At 38.0% G+C, this 21,668-nt stretch overlaps 1 protein-coding gene and 1 pseudogene across 1 annotated transcript in view; one reads left to right on the top strand and one right to left on the bottom strand.

Moving 5' to 3' along the window:
* peng (Pumilio and CPL domain-containing protein penguin) overlaps positions 1-13,996 on the bottom strand; it is an 88,484-nt gene extending 74,488 nt beyond the window's left edge. Inside the window, exons 1-2 of the mRNA XM_090374801.1 lie at positions 13,893-13,996; positions 314-493 (exon numbers count right to left, since the gene is read on the bottom strand). Of these exons, the coding sequence (XP_090230927.1) occupies positions 314-445 (132 nt within the window). The 5' untranslated portion in view covers positions 446-493; positions 13,893-13,996. The remainder of the gene's footprint in view (positions 1-313; positions 494-13,892) is intronic.
* On the top strand, positions 462-6,866 carry LOC150086134 (protein saal1-like; annotated as a pseudogene).
* Positions 13,997-21,668: the final 7,672 nt, after the last annotated feature.

Here is a 21,668-nt window from a genome sequence, read left to right as displayed (position 1 = left end):
GCTTTCTTCAAAACTAGTCAGAGCACACATGCTGTATACAGACGGCATCAACGTATAATTCATAATCCAACTTCAAACTAATTTTTTCTTCTCCTCAATGATTCTCACTCACTCACCTTCCGTCTTTTGAAGAATCACCATTCCCTCATATCATCCACTGTACCCAAAAAGTTTCAACAACCTTTCATTTTTCACATTATGGAAAAAAAAAAATAAATAAATAAAAAAATAATTGACCTCACTACCAAACTTTAGAATATCTTAAAAAAAAACAAATGTTAAAAGAAAGCCAAAAAAAGAAAAATATGCTTACTGGTTTGTCAGACTTTTGAAAGCGAACTTTCTTTTTTAACTGCCCAGATTTCGTTCCAGATTTCTTTTTTATTATACCAACTAGTGTCTTTGTAGAGGCTTTATCTTTCTTCAGGGATTTGACTTTCTTCATTGCACTTATTCCCAAAATGATCTTTTACTTTAAAGAAGCAAACAGAACCTATATTAAAAAAATAGTAACTTCTTATCATATGTAATTGCAAATTATGTATGACAGTAGAAAAAAGTAACATTATGCACTGCAGTATAATATGCAAACTACTATGTACATCTTCAAACTGCTATATTAGTTTCTCAAAAAATATATCTTAAATAACAATTATCTTAAAATAATTTCAACATGGGCTATTTAAGACTGTCCATAAAAAAAAACATTTTTTTAAAAAATATTAATAGATACTCATACTTGATTAAATGTTCGGTGAAACAAAACTTTAATTTTCAAATCAATCACTAACTACAGAATTATGAAAAACAAATATTGTATATTATTAGTATTAGTAATGGCAAATGATGCAAAAAAGCAAGCTTATAACAGCATTCGCCAAAAAAGAAACTGCCCATTTCATCTATCCATCCCCTCCAATAGTTTTAGTTCTTCCTTAACCACCTTCCCTCAAATTTGAATTCATGCTCCATTGTGTGTAGTCTGAGCAAGAGAAAGAATCAGTAATGATGCTTGAACACCTCAATCAGATCACCTTACAAGTACCCAGTCTGCAGATATTGAAATTTGCAGAACTTAACCCTTGGTAAGAGCATCCCCTTTGTTCCCCTCACCAATCTCACTGCCTTTCTCTGTACCAATTTCAGCACCTCTACAATGTTCCTAAAATGAAGCCTCCAGAACTTTTTTTTTTTTTTTTATGGAAACCCCAAACACGAGAGGTATTAGAACCTATAGTACTTAGAACCGTGCTTCGGTTGGAGGTTGAGAAGACGAAAGAAGATATTTGTATTTGTTGACATTACACTTGAACTTCTGTAGACTGTAATTTTCAGGAAATATATATGAAGGAAGTTGGAAATATATATATAATACATACATAAATGTGTAAATAGTTTCAGGAAATACGTACGAGAAAACGGCAGTTGAATGAATAAACGAGGAAGATGAAAAGTTGGTTCTGTGAGTTTGAAGTTGGACAGTAAATGGATGTTGGCTGGTGGCGGCACGTGTTAGGACTGTTTTGAAAGAGACAGCAGGAATATAGAAGCCAATTCAGAAGAACAGTGTCCATGGAAGTATCTGTAGAAAAGGCATGCAGCAGAAACAGTACGTCTATGAGACAGTGAATGGAGTGACTCTGTTAGAGAGGAGTCATTAATTAACCTAACTGCCCTCTTCTGAATGGAATCTAGGAACCTGAGAGAGGTTTTGGGGACACCGTCCCATATGTGGGAACAATATTCCATGGTAGGGCAGATTTGTGATTTCTATAGAGTGAACAGCTGTTTGGTAGAAAAGTAAAAGGAGAGTGCAAGAGAAAACCAAGTTTTTTAGATGCAGAGGAAGCAATATTTGTAATGTGCTTTGTACCAAGAGAGATTAGAAGTCAGAATAATCTCCAAAAGAGATATATCATTTTGCCTAGAAATTGGAGTGTCACCAAAGATAAGCATAAAAGCAGAAGAATCCTTTTTGCGAGATATAAGACAAGACTGAGCTTTAGAAGGATTTAAATCAACTAAGTTGTCTTTGCCCCACTGGAGAATTACCTGGAGATCGGCAGTTAAGGAATTGGTAGCGGATATTCGAGAAGTTCAAGCTGATTGAGCAGGGCAAGGTTTCTCAAAATGGAAAGTGGAATGCAATGTGCTATCATTGGCAAAACTATGGATAGGTTTTTCAATCAATGGAAGAAGGTCATTAATATACAAGAGGAAAAGAGTGTGGGAAAGAACTGAAACTTGGTGGATACCAGCATTAGTGGAGAAGCTAGAAGACAGAGAGCCATCTACCATCACCCTCAGTGAGCGATCAGAGAGAAAACTGGATAACTAATTACAAAAAACAGTTGGCAAACCGTAAATTGGAAACTTGTTTAGAAGACCTTTATGCCAAACACGATTGAAAGCCTTTGAGGTGTCAAGAGCAACTGCTTGTGTTTCACTGAACTTTTCCATTGAATTTGTCCATAAATGGTACCATAAGCCAGAATATCACCAGTGGATCAACACTGACGGAATCCATACTGGTGATTTTTGATCAGACAGAAGTTTCTAGGTAGTTTAAGAGTTGGTGGTTAATTGATTTCTCCATTACTTTAGAAAGAATAGAAGTAATTGCAATGGGATGATAATTGGATGGGAGGGATTTGTCACCCTTTTTAGGAACTGGCTGGATATCAGCAAATTTCCAAACATAAGGAAAAGCACCTTTGGAATAAGAAAGTGAAAAAAGGCAGCAAAGAACAGGAGACCATCAGAACCTGGAGCTTTCTTAGCATCAAGATTCATCAAAATCCTTCTGACATCCTTTTCACGGAAGACCACAGGAGGCATTGAATGAAGCGTGCTAGGAATGGTGGGAGGTGTTTTACCAAGATCATTAATACATGAGTTGGAAGAAAAATGGAATGCTAGCAGGTCAGCTTTATCCTTGGCTGAAGTGACAACAGAACCATCTGGTTTTGACAGAGGTTGGAGCAGAGATGGGCAAAAGATGCAGCCAATAGCTTTAGCAAGAGACCAGAATGCCCTGCTACCATTAGGGTAAGCAAGTTTTCTACTCTTAGCCAGTTCAAAATCTAGTTTAGACTGATTAATAACTGCTTTACAATTGTTGCCACATTTGGTGCAGGCAGAAAATGAAACTGAAGAATTGGAAACAAGCCAATAGTAGTAGTAGTGGCATGTGATGCAAGAAAGCAAGTGTATGAGCTTATGCAGCATCAGCCAAAAAAAAAAAAAAAAAAATTTACACCATTCCCTTCAAATGCCTGTCCAGTTCCTCCTTAAATTTATTTAACCTATCAACTTCCACAATGACAGATGGAAGTTTGTTCCAGCAATTAACCACCCACTGGCTAAAGGCAAATTTCCGCACATCTATTCTACATGTCTTTTCTTAATTTGAATTTATGCCCCCTTAGGTTCGTAATCTGAACAAGTGGAAGGATCCCATCAGAATTCGGCATGCTCAACCCATTCAAGGCCTTATACACCTCAATCAGATCACCGTGCAGGTGCCTAGTCTCCAGCCACTGCAATTTGCAGAACTTACGCCTCTCTTGGTAAGAGGATCCCTTCATTCCCCTCACAAATCTTTTTGGCCTTCTCTGTACACGTCCAAGCAAATCTACATCCTTCCTAAAATGAAGCCTCCAAACCCGTATGGAGTACTCAAGGCCATTGCCTTATTCAGTGGGACAATCACCTCCTTTTCCCTGCTAGAAAAATTCCTATATATCATTGACAAAACCCCATGATCTGCCCTAGCAGCCTGTCTGCATTGCTCAGAAAACTTCATATCTGACTGCACAATTACTCCCAAGTCTTTTCCATTTTCTACCACCTTAAGTGTAGTACCGCACAGTTGGTACGTTTCTCTGGGGTTACTTCTACCCATATGCAGTACTCTGCATTTGTCAAAGATAAAATTCAGTTGCCACTTCTTAGCCCATCTGCCCAAATTTTCTAGATCCTGTTGCAGTAGCACACTGTCATTAACAACCCTGCCAACCTTTGTATCATCTGCAAACTTTGACACTAAGCCTGATATACCTTCATCAATATCATTGATAAATACACACAACAACAACAGTGGATCCAACACCGAACCTTGTGGGACTCCACTAATAACATTAGTCCACGAAGAGCAGCACCCATTGATTACCACCCTCTGTTTTCTCCCACTCAATCATCCTTTTATCCATTGTAGCAACTTACCCTTAATACCATTCTGCTCCAATTTGTACAATAGTCTTCCATACGCAATAGTGTCAAAAGCTTTCCTAAAATCCAAATATATGATATCAAAATTATTTTTTGCATCCAGTTCCTTTCTAACCACATCATAATATCCTATCAAATTTATCAGACAAGACTTTCCCTTAACAAACTCATACTGTGTCTGAATTATTGCTGCAGCCTTGTCTAGATGATCCTGCAATGCATCTTTAACCAGTGACTCTATTATTTTATCCGGAACAGAAGTTAAACTAACTGGTCTGTAATTACTTGTGTCACCCTTCGATCTCCCTTTGTGAATTGGGGATACATTTGCACATCTCCAGTCCATGGGGACCTCCCCTGAGTCCAAGGATGCTCTCATAATTATGGCTAAGGGTTTGCTTAGTTGCTTTGCCACTTCCGTTAATATAACTGGATAGATCCCACCCACCCCAGGTGCTTTTCTTATGTTTAACTACAATATTCAACGTTCTTCTCTTGAACAGCTTTAGCACATTTATTGGAAAACCAAGGTTTAGATAAAGGACAAGATTTTAAAGTGGAGTATGGAATAAAGGATTCCATTCCTACAAGAATAATTTCACTGACACGATCTGAGCAAACGTTGACATCAGAAGTTTTGAAACAGTAATCCAATCAAGGAAAAGAAGAAAAGAAATCTCGCAGGTTATCCCATTTTGCATTCTTGTAATGCCAAACAATACAAGGTTGGGAATAGCCATGAGATAAAGGCTCCATTGGAGAAGAGACAATCACCAAGTTGTGATCTGAAGTGCCTAAAGGACCTCTCACTTAGAAGGATTGTTTGTGAGAAAAAGATCAAGCGTGTTGGCTGAATGTTTAGGACTGTCCGGTATTCTTGTAGGTAAATGAACAATCTGTGCAAGGTCATTAGTAATTGCAAAAGCCTCAGCATCTCGACCAGCTGGGTCGGTGTGACTAGAAAACAGAAGCCAGCTGGAGTTGTGAACATTAAAATCACCAAGGAAAATTACCTCATTGTTAGGAAAGTTGGACTAGAGAAAGTCAAGTTGCAAGGAGAGGAAGTCAAAGAGCTCCAAGTGATTAGTGGAGTTGGGAGAACGGTAGAGACAACAGATGAATTTGACACAATGAGGTATAAAGATTTTAAGCCAGAGAAGATCGAAAAGAGGAGATTCCAAATTATGAAGTCTCTGACAGGGAATATTGGAATGGACATATGCACAAGTACCACCTCTGAGGCAAAAGGATCTGTACTCAGGATCTGGCCTGACCATTTCCTTTTACAATGGGATAATCACCTTCTAACCACTGATAGCAAAATTCCTGTATATCATTGACAAAACCTCATGGGCTATCCTGGCAGCCTGTCTGCACTACTTTAACACATTAACTTAAGTCTGAGATTTGTTGTGATTTGTCAATGTTAAACTTCAACTACAATTTCTCAGCCAATCTGCCTAACTTTTCTAGATATTGTTGCAGTAGCTTACCATAATTATTGTTATTAACCACCCTTGTATCATCTGAACTTAGCCATTAAGCATAACAACAGATCGTAATCCTTCACCTCCCCCTGAATTGCTTGATAGCACGGAAGATCTTATACCTGATAGAATTGGACAGACTGTATATAGTAAACATTGGCTATTTCAGATATTAATGAATGCTTTACAGGTTGTGGAAAATGAAGAATACCTAGTGGAATCTAATGCTTAAATAACTGATGGAATTTCTGATCTTGGAATTTTAGAACTGGATTCAAAATTAGAAGTCTGTACACTGTGGGATATCTCTGTTGATGAGGATGTTGCACACTTTCTTCATGAATTCAAAGCTATTCAAATATTCTTAGAGATAATGGAAAAGACACGGTGTCCAAGATTAGTAGAAATTCTAGTGGGAATTCTTGGAAATATGGTCTGCTTTAAGGATATTTGTAATGACTTGTCTAGGAAACCCGAAATAGTACAATACCTTCTTTCACTTCTTGGCTCTTCAGATGCTCCAATTTAATTAAGGTAACCAGATTAATCCATACCTGTATAGTGAATGATACTGCTGAACCATTTTGGATACAAAAAATAAAAGACAATGACCATTTTTTAGGTAGCATCCAATTCATTTTTGAAAATTCTCTTAATGGTGATCTTTTAAAAGGAACACTGAAATTGATTTATTTTGTCTTGGATACCCATGAAGAGTTGTGTGCTGTTTGGGCACACAAAAATTTCGTAGCTGCTTTAGTACAGACGTCCAAACAACTGAATTCTCTGGAAATTCCCGAAGGCTTAGATGAACTCTGGCATGTTTTACATTGCCTATTCCAAGTTGAAGGAATTGTGGAGTCTTCAGCTGATGTATCTTGTGATATCTGTGAGGTTTTTACTGATTACATACTGAAGTTTCAAGATATTGAAGATATTCTACCACCCAACAGAATGTCAGCTGTTGCTGCTGCAACATCTGTAATGGCAAATCTAATATCAATTTCTAAAAATGTCTATTTTGAGTCAAATGAAAAGAATACTCATTTCCTGCTTTGTCTGAGGAAAATGTTGGAATATGTAAATGAAAAACATCTCAAAGACAAGAATGATGTTCCTGAATGGAGTCACCAAGTTCTTCAGATATAGCAGCAGTAGCAAGTGTCAGTTCTTCAAATGAAAATTACACAAATGAAATAATATTATCTATCTTGTGTGAAACTTTGACATCCCTTTGTGATGCATTTTCATCTGCCCTTGCACAACAACTTGTGAAGGACACAAGCTCAAGACGTGTGTGACACTCAAGAATTTCAAGGGGTGCATAACCTTTAAATAGTATAGCTATGGCAAGAACTTACATGAACATTTCCTACATATACCAAAGACAGTTTGTTTTACAAGGAAAAAATTTGATATTCTTATCTACAGGTGATATAAATATTTGCAGACTGAAATTGATTTACTATAAATAATGTACATATGTATATACTGTTTATCTTCAAAAAGTTGCCAGAAATGATGGTGCAATTATGTGAAATTAACAGTGTAACCCCATATTTCGCATATTGATGCATTTAACTGAATGTTAAATATATGCAAACTGACTGCTCTCATTTTTAATATTGGAGCAGTTATTTATTTTAACCATTTTTTTGAATACACACATTTTAATTTGTTCCACATTAATTTGATCATAGTCACATGGAGCTTATGTTTGTGAAAGAGATAAAACTCCTTTATAAACATTGCAAAATCTGTAGAATTTTTATTTTGTATATACACTCACACTGAATTATGACCACCTACCTAATACTCTGTTGGACCACCATTTGCATGGATAACAGCCACTATTCACTTAGGCATTGACTTTAGTAGATTTCTGTAGGAATCTGCAGCCATGCTGCCTGCAAGGCTTTCCACCGTGTCGGAATAGATTATAATTGCATGTCCATATGGCTCATTTTTCATTCTAAACATCCCACAGGTGTTCAGTTGGATTGAGGTCAGATGAATTTTGAGGCCAATCAAAGTGGGTCATATCTTCACTGCCATGAAAGATATTGGGTGCCTCCGTGGGCAGGAGCGGCAGTGCATAGTACACGCTTCTTGATTAGACCGGGGTTCGAGCCCGTGACCACCAAATACAGAGGATGTGGAAAGGTCAGGGAATGACCACCGCATATACCCGGAGCAATATGGCCTTAGTTGCTAATGCTCCTAAAAACCAAATAACAACAACAACCATAAATCTACATCTGGTCACTTTGACTAATCTCAACTCTTGTTTAACCTCAGGGGTTCAACATCTGGTGAGTATGGGCTTGGCACACCCAGGGTCCTGAGCTGGATATCATCATTCTTCTCTTTCTTGGTGATTCCCTTCTATTTCTGTCTGACTCACACACACACACACACACACACACACACACACACACACACACACACACACACACACACACTCTCTCTCTCTCTCTCTCTCTCTCTCTCTCTCTCTCAGGGTAACTCAGGAATTTTTTTTGGCTGGTGCACCATAAGCCTCAGGCTTCCTTGCACCATATGGCAAATAATAATAAAATAAATAAATAATAAATAAAAATAAATAAATTAAGCCTGATATACCTTCATCAATATCATTAATAAATACAGAAAACAATAACAGGCACAGCAACAAACCATGTGGGCACTCCTCTAATGACATTAGTCTATGAAGAGCAGTGTCCATTGATAGCTACTCTCTTATCTTCTCCCACTCAGCCATCCCTTTATCCATAGTAGTAACTTGCTCTTAATGCTCCAATCTGTACATTAGTCTTTTATGTGCAACAGTAGAAAAGCTTTCCTAAAATCCAAGTATGTGATATCAAAATTTTCTTGCATCTAGTTCCACTGTCACTGCATCCAATCAAATTGGTCAGACAAGATTTCCCCTCAACAAACCCACGGTGCGACTGAAGTATAACTACACCCCTGCCTAGATTGTCTTGCATTACATTTCTAACTAGTGATTCCATTATTTTCCTCAAGGTTTGTAATTATTCATGTCACCCTTCGATCCTCCCCTTAGTGAATTGAGGATACATTCACACCTCTCCATTCCACAGGGACTTGGCCTGAATCCAAGGCTGCTCTCTTAATTATGATTAAGAATTTTCTTAGCTCCTCTGCTGCCTCTCTTAATATAACTGGGTAAATACCATATAACCCAAGTGCCTTTCTTACATTTAACTTCAGCTATTTCCTTTCCATATTCCTCTCAGTTATTACAAAATCCTTCAGATCTCCCTCGTAGAGTCTGATAAACTTTGGGCATCCACTCTCTTAAAGAATCCCTCATGTGTGAACGTAGATGCAAACTACTTATTCAGCTTGTCGGCAACCCAAGCAGGATCATCAACAGTTGAACCATCGATATCTAGTGGACTTATTTGATTCATCCCCTTTCTTCTAGTGTTAACATAAGAAAAGAAGTGTTTGCTATTTTGCTTTTGATCCTTTGCCAAAGATTTCTTGTAATCTGCCTTAGCTTGCCTAACATCCTTTGTGACTTGATTAAAAACTAGTTTATATCGACGATAGCCTTTTGTATCACTTAATTTATATGTATCCCATGCATTTTTCTTCTCTGCCACGAGCCTCATTATCTCACTTGACATTTATTTAGGTCTAAACCTTAAACAGTATGTCTAAGTCGGTATGAAAAGCCTAGTAGTTTCTATGATTGTTTCCATGAATGCTTCCCATTTACAATTTCCAAATGGTAACATCATTAGTTGGTCCCACTGTACAGAATTCAAAAACTGTCTGAGACCACTGTAGTAACCAATACAAAAGCAAAAACACTTTCCTTTACTCTTGGTGGTAGCTACATCTTTAGGAAATCTCACATCAATACCCCGTGACCAATACCACCTAGTGCAGAGGTGGGCAACTTTTTTCGTCAGCGGGCCGAATGAAATTTTCGCATCATGATGCGGGCCGGAATAGATTGAATGATTTAATAAAAAAAATCAGAACCTAAAAAATGTTATATTACTTGAATTACCAAATTATTAATGTATTTTTAAAAAAAATATCTGAATGTCCAATTATCATTGAAAATGCGGCATTCGGCATCAATTTTTCTTTTTTTTTTAATTGGCTCATTTTATGGGCTATAAATTATATTAAATTAAAAATTGTAATAATTAGAAAAGGCATAAAACATAAAATATCTCGCACCAATATTATTTTTTTCAATAAGAAGTCAAACCCAAAGGAACTTCGTTCGATCGATGCTACAATAATAATTAGGAAATAACTCTTTGACGCTGCGTAGAATCACTTGGTTACTGTTGTACTGGCCGCGATTCCTGACTGAATCGAATTAAGCCGAATGTTTACGGCGAGTGTAGTCAGGTATGGATTTTCTATATTTATGCATTTACCGAGGGGGCCGGATTCAACATCGTCGCGGGCCGGCTGTTGCCCACCCCTGACCTAGTAGGTCTTTTATCTGCAGATTCTTAATGCATAAATAATTAGTGCTGATAACCAGATCATGAGTATTACTCTATGATGTTGTTTCTCTAACATGCTGCTGCAGAAAACAATCACCCAATAAATCCACTAAAGTCTTGCTAGTGCGTGAGTGACTAACCCACAAGTTCCAGTCAATATCTGGAAAGTTAAAATAGTAATAATATTTGATATATATAATGCAAGTAAGTCACAGGCTTTTGCTGCACTAGCATATATAAAAAAAAAAAAAACACACAATCAAGTAGATAAGAAAACACAGGTAAGTATCCAGTTGACCTTTGAATTTATTCAAACTGTCAGTCTTAACTACCTGCAAGGGCAAATCGTTCTAGATATCAATGACTTTCCGGCTAAAAGTAAACTTCCTACAATCCAACTAAACCTCAACCCCCGTAATTTGAATTTATAATCCCTAGTTCTGGAATTCTTTATAACAGTGATAATTCCACCTTCATTCATTTTACTAATCCCTCTTAGAGCCTTATAAACCTCAATCAGGTCACCTCTGAGGTGCCTGGTTGCCAAGCTCTATAGCACACATAATCAGAGGCTTTCCTTGTATGGTCATCCTTTTGCTGATCTCACCTTCAGAGTTGCCTGTCTTTGGATCCTTTCAAGAAGCTCAATGTCTTTTTTCAGAAGAGGTCTCAAATTTCAGAAGAGGTTCCAAATACGGTCTAACAATTGCCTTATATAGTGGGATTATGACCTCCCTATCTCTACAGAATAGCATTTGATAAATCATCGATAGGACACCATGGACTTTCGTGGCTGCTTGTTTGCACTGTTCTGCCCATATTGTAACTCTCAGATCCCTTTCCCCCATTGTTTTTAATTCAATTCCATCAAGTGTATAATTTATCTGTGGGTTGCTATTTCCCAAGTGTAAGACCTTGCATTTAGCTGCATTAAAACATAGCTGCCACTTCTCTGACCATATTTGAAGTCTGTTCAAGTCATCCTGAAGGAGCTCTGCATGGCACTGATCATTAACAACTACCAATCTTTATGTCATCTGCAAACTCTGACATTACGCCTTCTATCCCTTTATCAATATCATTTATGAAAATGAAAAACAAGTGGTTCAAGAACCTCACGTCTCTGATATAATCACAATACAAGCATGCATTTGATGACTTGACTGGCACTTCAAAATTCATCAAATTTATATAATCAATATAATAAAAAGATGTTATTTCTATTCATCATATAGATGTAATGATCCAAGCTTGTAATATGATATTTTATTAATTAACAGTCCCTGCAAAAATTTTAAATCTTGGATAATATACTTTCAATAAAGTAATGAAGAAATTTCCTTATAATCATATATGCTTGTATAGGAATAAAATAGGTCTGCATTATTATGATTAATTAAGAGAGAGATATTTAAAAAGTATAAGGTTGTTGGGCAAATAGGCAAATATAATTTGCCTATTTATCTTTTGTGTTTTCATAGTCTGAACATTCAAATTATGCTTTCTAAAAGACATTTTTTGCTTTCAAAGATTGTTGAAGTTGCTGCAGAACATGAAGTAGCATAGCTTTTGTTGGAAATAATACCACTATGACTCCACAAGCAAGGCTGTAAGATAAAAAAAAAAAAAACATAGCACGTGCATTCAGACAAAGCTTGCAGAGATTACGACCAATGAAATAAAAAGAATTAAGCATATATAAAACTGTAGATGAATTGACAGCATCAAATGCAGAGTTAGTATCTAGGTGCACAGTCACTTTGCTGTTTATTCTTAAGGGCATTTATAATGTGAAAGTTGGTAAGGTTAGTTAAAATGTACTCCTCAGATTCTAGCTGCTTAAATGGGCACTGACCAAACTTTGCCACCCTTCCCATGCATCATGCTTATGGTAAAGCAACTTCACCTAAACAGATTGCTTACAACTATTCAGCAGAGAAGAATCATCTTGACAATGAAAATGTTTGCTGGCATCATCTCCAGGCCAAACACCTGTGAGCAGTGTTCATGGCAGGTGCCACCATTTGGACTTAGGGCAAACCTGTGCTTTTCTGTCACAGCAACAGACTCTACATAACAGACAGGCTCATATCTAAACAACTTCTCTCATTCATTCTGGAACTAGACTGCAATCTGAAGAGATTCGCCACTGATAAAGTATCATAAAATGATTCTTTAGCCTACTTCTACTTCAATCCAGGAAATCTAAATCTGATACAAATGACCCATTGAAACATTTTTGTATTGTATAATTTCTCATTTTCCTTCTTAACTGTTATTATTATTATTATCCATATGATGCAAGGATGCCTGAGGCTTACAGTGCACCAGCTAAAAAAAAAAAAAAAAAATTATGAATTATCCTGAGAGAGAGAACAAGGGTCAGAAGTAGAAGGGAATCACCAAGAGAGAGAAGAATGATGCTATCCAGCTCAGGCCCAAGCCCATACTCACCAGATGTGAGCCACTGCGGTTATTTTACTTCATATGTATGTTTTAATTATTATAATCTGTTTTGCTTATTATTTACGTACCTTACATTACTAACCCCTGGCCTTCCATCCATGAAGGGCTCATACAACAGTAGTATTTATTTTCTCATTGGACAATAAAGAGTATTTATTTTTATTTATCACTAGATAGGACGAAATGGAGAAGATTGAACAGTTAGGTTTTGAATATTTGATGAAGGTAAAGTTTATAACAAGGCCACCGAGCAGGGGGAAATAAATAAAAGAGCAACAAAATGTAGAAACCTTATAACACAGTTTATGATTAAGAAACAATCCATAACATTTCCTTCAACGCTTACACACGCAGTTACATTACAATCGGTACATACCAGATATTTTATTTTAAAAATGTGCAATATTGGAGGCTTAAAGTGATGAAGCCCATGTTTAGTCTCTAGAGCAAAGTTTCCGGCATCCCCCTCCCCCCATACTTCTCCTTCAACCCATGCACTGTACTAAGTACTATAGGTTTTGATACCTTTCGTGTTTGGGGGTTTCATAAAAAAAAAAATTTTTAAAAAATTCAAGAACGCTTGGAGAACAGAAACGAAATGTGACAAGACTAAGAAAATTTTTGTGTAAAATACATAAAAAGCATAACCATATCGTATAAGGGAGCGTTTCCTAAACTGGGGTCCGTAGACCAGTTCCATAGAGTCCGCGAAATATTACATTAGTCTGTCTTTTTCTTTACCAAAATCTATTTATCTATATATCTAGCTGTGTGTGTGTGTGTGTGTAGGGCAGTAGCGTAGCTACCCTTTTTCGGGCCCGGAAGCAAAAAACATGTTCGGGCCCCTACTTAATTAATGAAAATTGCAAAAACAGGAGAGTCAAAGACGCCGGGCCCCTAAAGGGCCCGGAAGCAATTGCCTTGCCTGCCTACATAGTAGCTAAGCTACTGGTGTAGGGGTCCACAAACTTTTTTTCGAATGGGTCCATAGATCTCAGTAATTTGGGAGCCGCTGGTGTAAGACACTGCCATTGAAGTTGCTTAGGTGTACATACAAGACTGTGGGTGGTATGGTTGCTTATTGGCGCACTGGCTGCTATGGCTATACAAGACAGCATTGCGCATATTAATTAAAAATAAACGCATATATTAGAATCAAGAACATCCAAAATTATATTTTAATCTAAATTATAATCTGCATATAACTTACATTACACAGTAGCATAAGTATGCCTATGAATTTTTAGCTCAAAAATCACATAACGCACTTCGCACGTGTTTCAATGACTTAACACGAGTTTCCGGTTCCAGCTCTACCAGACCCTCTGGAGGCAAATTGATAAAAACAACAATGTTTTATCAAAGATAATATTAAATTTTGGATCACAATATCAAGTAATCTTGGACACCAGGAAGATATCGAAACAACTGAGATTACATAAATATTACAGTGGCAGACAAAAAAACTGCATCACTTTAAAAAGCTACTTCTTTTCCACCCTATTTAATTCACCAGTATCTGAACACAGCAGCAGGGAGTGAGTTCACAGTTCCATTATATTAGGCTATGTCGTATAAATCACAAGCTGTTTTGCTTCTGATATACAGTGGCAGACAAAAAAACTACCTCACCTTAAAAAAAGTAACATTTCTACTGAAACGTATAAGATATTGTTTGATTACAGTAATTTTGTTTGTCGAAAAGCAAAGGTATTGCACCTAATAACGCTTCTATTGCATCAGACAGTAATTGCAAGGTATTGCATCAGCCGTTTCTATAAATACGGCATTGGATGGGTATACACGCTCATTAGTATCCTGTTTTGCGGAGGTTTAAACCTGCGCAAAATATTCAGTTGACACCAAAAAAAAAAAAAAAAAAAAAAAAGTGTAGCTGTTGCTCTGTCCCAGGAAGGGCTTTCTACGCGTGGTATCGCTGATAAAATAGGCTGCCACCAGTCAACAGTATAATGGATGCTGAAATTAAAGCGTGACACCGGTGATGTGAAGAGAAGACCTGGATCGACCATATGAGAGTGACTATGCCTTCCCAAGATCAATATTTGCAACGGCTATGCTTTCGTAATCGTCATGCTAGTGCTCCTGATCTAAAATTGGACTTTGAGATGGCCTCTGATGTTGAAACAAGCGAACGAACAATCCCAAGATGGTTTCCAGAATGTGATCTGCATGCCTGTTGGCCCAAGAAGAAGCATTTTTGACCCAACAAATGAGGAAGAAGCGACTTGCTTGGGCTAAAACGCATGTTTCAAGGACAAAAGAGCAATGGGACACCGTCATTTTTTCTGACAAATTGAAATTCAACCTGCATGGCTCGGATGGATGGGAAGTGATATGTCAGAAGGCGAAAATCGGAGGTATACCATCCTGACTGCATAACACCGACTGTAAAGTTCAGCGCCGGTCAGATGGTCTGGGGATGCATAACAAGCAAAGGGGTGGGACGAATTAAGTTTGTTAACGGAACGATGAATGCAGAAACCTACACTGCTATCTTGGAGGAGTGCTTGAAACCTATTATTAGGGATCACCACACAGACGTCCAAAACTGCATTTTTCAACAGGACTCAGCACCTTGCCACACAGCAAAATTGGTAAGTTTTATGCTATTTAGATTTGATGATGAGTTTGCCTTCTTGTCTCACAAGGCTTAAAACATACTTACACCAATGTTTTCCCTCGTTTTTCTCCCTTGAAATGCAGTCACTCCTCAAAAATGGTGGCATTACAGTGTTGGATTGGCAGGGCAATAGTCCAGATTTGAAACCTATTGAAAATTACTGGTATATAATGTCGTCTAAAATTGCTCAGAAGACGAAGCCAACAAGTAAGATTCAGCTGCATTGTAAGGGTGTGGTACCACGAAATTGGGCAACCGTATATCCAGAAGTTGATTAACTCTATGCCAGATCGTTGCAAGGCTGTAATTGCAGCTCGAGGAGGAACGACAAAATAGTGAGGACTTATTTTGCTGATTTACAGTACATAATACTATTATGTTAACTTTTCATTTCAATTTGTACAAGTAAATGCAATAAAATGTATGTTTGGTTGTCATGATTTCTATTTGCATGATTGTGCACTTTTACCCTTTGGGAAGATGTTTATGGCAATTAGGCGGTATATCAGGTGGAGTCTCTTTATTGGATTTCATTCACAAAGATATATACGCCATGCATCTAACAAATGCATTTCGAACATTTCTGCAACCCACAATGCAACGCAAAACATATTACAGTATTTGCAAAATTCACAAGTGATGCAGTTTTTTTGTCCATCATTGTATGTATATAAAATAAAGCAAATAACTATATAAATTTCGAAAACAAACATGTGAAACAAAAGATCGTTAAAGACATTGTATGACACCTGTAATATAATTGTAAAGAACGATGAATTTATAAAAGTTAAAATTTTTTAAAATATTAAATAAATAATTAAGTAAATTGTGCAATGTATATCGCAGTATTGCTTTTCTCAAAATGCGCCACAATACCAGATTTCGGCGTCAGGTGGTACATTGTACCTGGCTACCTAATGACCCTATCCTGGCTACGCCACTGCCTACTGGGGAGAGGCGAGCATAGCAATCAATTATATGAGATATTTTGCTGAGGGCTGTTATTCTGCAAACTGCTTCTCGATTCAGATCATCAAGGACGCTTTGCAAATTCGTCTCATTACCTATTCCACCTGTCAACACAGTTTGTTGTTAATTAATGGTAGTCTTCCTGGCTTCGGGTGAATGGTACAATTACCGTGAATTTTCCTTTGAAGGACTAAGTTTCCAAAATTTCATTTTGGGACTCTTGTTGTTTATACTATCTTTCCCATATGACAGTACCTTGTCACTTGTTTGGAGAGGATTGGGTACGATTCCATTTCCGACTGGAATTTCCACTGGAAGGATTTCTAAAGCCCTTTTCAATAGCAGCTGTAGTCAGCAGATCTCAGGTTGATGGAGTACGGGTCCCGTTTATTCTGAATTTTTAAGTGTGAACAACATGCAGATCAGCCTGTGAACACTCACTTGTAAGCAAATACACTGACTAACTACTTTATTAGTTACATTACTTACTAGAAATTGGCTTTCCCTTTAATCCAGACAACCTGGATTCGTTATGGCATAAACTCAAAGGCTTTTAAAGCGCCATTGGGATTCTGATCCATGTTCAGAATCAATTACTTTGGATCTTTACATCGAAGAGCTTGTTCCCCTTCATTCCACAGGTGCTCAAATGGGTTGAGATCTAATGACTAAGGAGATCATCGCAGTCAGTTGGATACATTCTCATGTTCTTAGAATCAGTTCTTTACAATTCTGTCAGACACAGCGTATTATTTGCTCGAAGAACACATTCACAGATGGATACAATGGGGTGATGAAGGCATGCTCTGTTTGGATACAATTCCCAGATAACCTGTAGCACCGAAATGTTTCTCCACCGGTATCAAGGCACTTGATATGCACAAAACGCTTCCAAAACTTTACGCCAACATCAGCAGCCGCATTCTTAACAATTTCAGGTGTATAAAACTTTGAATGGTTTGAACAGGCTCAATGCTGACGGGATATTTCCGTTTACTCAGATTAAGAACCCGAGGGGGCATAGATTCAAATTGAGGAAAGACAGCTGTAGTATAGATATGCGAAGTTTGCCTTTAGCCAGCGGGTAGTTGATTGCTGGAACAGACTTCCATCTTTTTTTGTGGAAGTCGATAGCTTAAATAAATTTAAGGCTGAACTAGACAAACATTTGGAGTGACCAGATGGGTGAAATGGGAAGGTGGTTTTTTTTTGTCTGAAGCTGTATAAGCTTGCTTTCTTGCATCATATGCCTCAACTAATGCTAATGTTAATTTGCAGGATGAATCTATGGTCGCATGTTGTTTTTGACATATTCTGCTCCTCTATTTTTATTTTCTAATAATTCCCATAATTAATGGCTATGGTAGCCTACAAAATGTAGAAAAATCAAACAACAAAAGTAAGGAGATCATGTTCTGATCTAACCTCCAACACGGCACAGTTCCATTCCTAGTTACTGAATGAAACAGCAGTATCTAGGATTCCTCAGGACCAGGCAACATTATGGATTCTGAAATTCTTTGGTTACCACTGTTGTGCTGGGTTGCTGTTTGACTGTATGTAGCCTTGCTGCAGAAGTTTTGTGAGCCTCCGTTGGCTTTTCGCGTAACCGAGCTCCTTCCCATCATAAGATCTCCATTGCTGGAAATCATTTGGTTATTGAACAAATCTCGGTACACCCGAGACAGCCTGTCGTGACACTTTAACATTGTGACAATTTCCGAGATACTCATACTGGCGCGTCTGGCGAATTGTATTGTGCCACATTGAATGTCACTTAAATATTTTGTCTTTCGCATTTTCGCACTGAATTGCACACAGATAACATCCATACATCTACTGCTTTATATCTCCTGTCACGAACATCATTTCACGCCAGGGGTAGGTATACCGTGTGCCTAAGAAAGTAGCCACTCAATGTAATAGAGAATGGCGCATGTTGTGTGATTCGTTAATGCGCCTAAAAAAGCCAACTTTCTGTTATCTACCGAATGGATATGCCCGTTATGGTGAGTGTCAGATATGTGCTAAGCGCTAAATAAAATAAAACTATGAGGTGGTGCTATATTTAACTGCAAATGCATGTATTCTTCGATTGGTTTGCTGTATAGTGGACGAAAAACCCAACTTTTGGGGGAAAAACCATGCAACTCGTCTGAGACCGAACTAATTCTGCTAGGTTGGGAAAAGAGCTTACAAAATTTCCTTTCTTTGTTGATTCGAAATCAGACCTTTCAACTCGGTGCGGGGTAATTATAACCACTGCGCTGTTTGCAAGGGCTTTAGGTGACAACTTACTGTTCAGTGTGCATACCTCTGATATCATACTTTTTATTGGTACTGCCGCCAGGGGTGTTTACAGGATTTTATAAAGAGAGCGGGACTAAAGCAGTTTTCCAGGAAATCATTTAGGTTTTATAGTCATGTAACAGAAACAAATCACATTATTTTGATCATAATGGGGGCTGTTCCCCGTTAATCTCTACCTGGACTTCCCCTGGCACTCCATACGGATAGTATAATCCCCGAATTGAATACCACTCAACTGTGGGTAACACAGTTAGTAGAATCACAGTCCTCCCTACACCGGGCAGAAAAGTCCCGAGTTCGAGTCCCATCTATAAAGTGAGGAATATTTTTGGCCTTTTTTTTTTCACAACGTGGCTGAGTTAGTCGGTTTCAACTGAAGGCAGCATGGTTCTTTCTCCCAGCTCGTATTTTTCGTCCAGCGCACAGCAAAACGACCACACATGAAATTTACGGACATCATATATAGTTAAAGTCGCAATTTGGCACTATGCTAATGCGCCTAGAAAATAAAAAACCCTACATAAAACTCAAGGTAGTGGAGAAAGAACTGGATGTAGTTGTGCAGTCGACATAAAGTTTTTGAGCAGTGCAGACTGGCTATTAGAATAAGTCATGGGCTTCTGTCAATGATGTACTGGAGTTTTGCAGCAGGGAGAAGGAGATGATGGTTATATGAGGCAATGGTCAGGTACACACATATTGCGTACTGCATACATTTTAATAATTTTAGCAAGCATGTATATCTGTTGTAATGGCTGTAGAGAACAGTAACGAGATGATTGAGGAACGCAATAGGGTACCCTTACCAAAAAAAAGACTTCAGTTTGTAAATTGCAGCAATTGACAACTAGGTGACTCTGCGAGGAAACCTAATTGAAACGCTTAAAACCTTAAATGTATTAAGTAAATTAAATGCTGATAGGATCCTAGCTTTTTCTTGGGCAACATGCATAAGGGGACTTAAATTTAAATTGAAAAAATGGATGGTTGCAGGACAGATGAATGAAAAATTGCTTTCAGCCAGAGAATAACAGATTGTTGGGATAAACTTCCATCTAGCTTTGTGGAAGTAGAAAGTTTGAATAAATTTAAGGACGGAGCAGGCAAATTATTAGTGGGGTAGACAAGTAATGTGGGTACTTCTTTTTTTTTTTGGATGATGCTGTATAAGCTTGCATCATTGTGCCATTTGCCAATATAAAACCCTTCTTGATAAGAGAAACCATTTTTTTTTTTTTTTTTTTTGCCGAATCAGTCGGTCTTGGGAGAAAGTTGCATGGTTTTTATCTCCTGGAAAATGGTAATTTCGTTTAGTGGACAAGAAAACCTACCAGAGAATACACCTGCTACCTCGTGGGTAGCAAAGTTGGTAGAATCGCCGTCCTCTCCACACTGGGTGGAAAAGACCTCAGTTCGACTCCCGTCGATGTCATGAGAAATTTTTATGAGCCTTTTTCACAAAGTGGCTGAGTTAACCAGTCTCAGGTGAGGGTAGCATCGATTTTTCTCCCGGATACTAGGGTTTTTTGTGCATCAAACAGAAAATTGATCTGAGAACACACATGCAATTTAAGGATAATATACACTGAGCAATAGTCGCTGATGCTCCTAAACATCTACTCCAACAACAACACACTATTACAGAAACTATATTGACGCCTCATTAACTTAGTTGTCTTGTTGATTAACACACACCATCTGTTATTATCCTTATACAGTTGACAATTTCACTATGAAAAAAATAATAATAATAAATAAATAAAATAAAAATAACAAATTCAGCACAATGGCTCTTTCTAGAGATCTGGAATTTTTTTTTTATGTGTGATGCTTATATTTTTAACAGGAGTGTAGATTCTGCCTAATATTAGATCAACGACGTAAAGAATGTGGCCATAACGAATCGCCAGGGTTAACGCGAAACGGGAAGGCCAAGTATTGACGTTAACGATTATTAAAATTTAATGACATGAGGAGCTCCTTTTAGCTTGAAATATTTTCCACTGACTTATCAGATTTGTTTCTATGCGTAAATTCTCTCATTAATGATTTTTATTTCAACATTCAATAAATGCTTCCAGCTTTTTAAATATTTATAAGAATTTTAGACATAATTTGCGGACAGAATCCAGGAAACGTCGTACCACAGTTTGAAACACTGATACAGTATTCATCAGGGGCGTATTCAGGGGAAATATGTCATCCTTAACCATGCGTATAAGTGTTATCTAGAAAAAAAAAAAAAAAAAAAACACTCAAAAACCTTCTCATAATGTCCCCTTACGATGATACCTGGATATTATAGTAATATGGACAGAAATCAAAGGATACCTGCCTAGTAAGGGTAGGCCGATCTTCCACCCAGATAAAGGCAGTCACACGGCGAGGCATTGAATCCACTAGTTCACGAAAGTGTTCCACAGGTATTTTCATCCATGCTTGCTGCACCGCTGTCTGTAATTCCTTTACATTCTTGGATGGAGGACCCAAAATTCGAACGGACCTTTCCACAGCATCCCAAAGATGCTCCGCAGGGTTCATGTCCGGGGAACGGGAAGGGCATTCCATGGTGGTAAAATTTGTGGAATGCTCTTCGAACCATGTTCTAGTCACCATGACTCTGTGGAGTGGTGCATTGTCCTGAGGGTGCACGATGACCACGAAGGGATGCAGATGGTTTGCAAGGATGTACATGTAACCTGGACCGTTCAGAGATGCGTTTAGACGTACCGGAGGTCCCAACGTGTGCTAGTTGAACACGCCCTAGACCATTACCGACTGTCTACTTGCCTGAACAGTTCTTTGTTGACATGACGGGTGGATAGCTTCGTGCGGTTTCCGCCAGATATGCACCCTCTCGTCCGCTCGAAATAATTGGAAATGAGGACTCATCGGACCAGAAGACCAGTCTCCAATCATCCAGAGTCCAGTGCCGATGTTCTTTCGCCCATTTGAGTCGTAGAGTCCTGTGTCGTGGTGTTAGGAATGGTGGCTCCTATAGCCTATTGCGGCTAATGATCGCCTGATGATCTTGGTGGAGACGTTTTTGGCATCTCCCTCATTTAA

This window comes from Mastigoproctus giganteus, chromosome 5 (genome assembly GCF_048544385.1).
Source record: "Mastigoproctus giganteus isolate SK-2022 chromosome 5, ASM4854438v1, whole genome shotgun sequence".
In the NCBI taxonomy this organism is placed as follows: domain Eukaryota; kingdom Metazoa; phylum Arthropoda; class Arachnida; order Uropygi; family Thelyphonidae; genus Mastigoproctus; species Mastigoproctus giganteus.
This window is presented reverse-complemented; position numbering and strand designations above follow the sequence as displayed.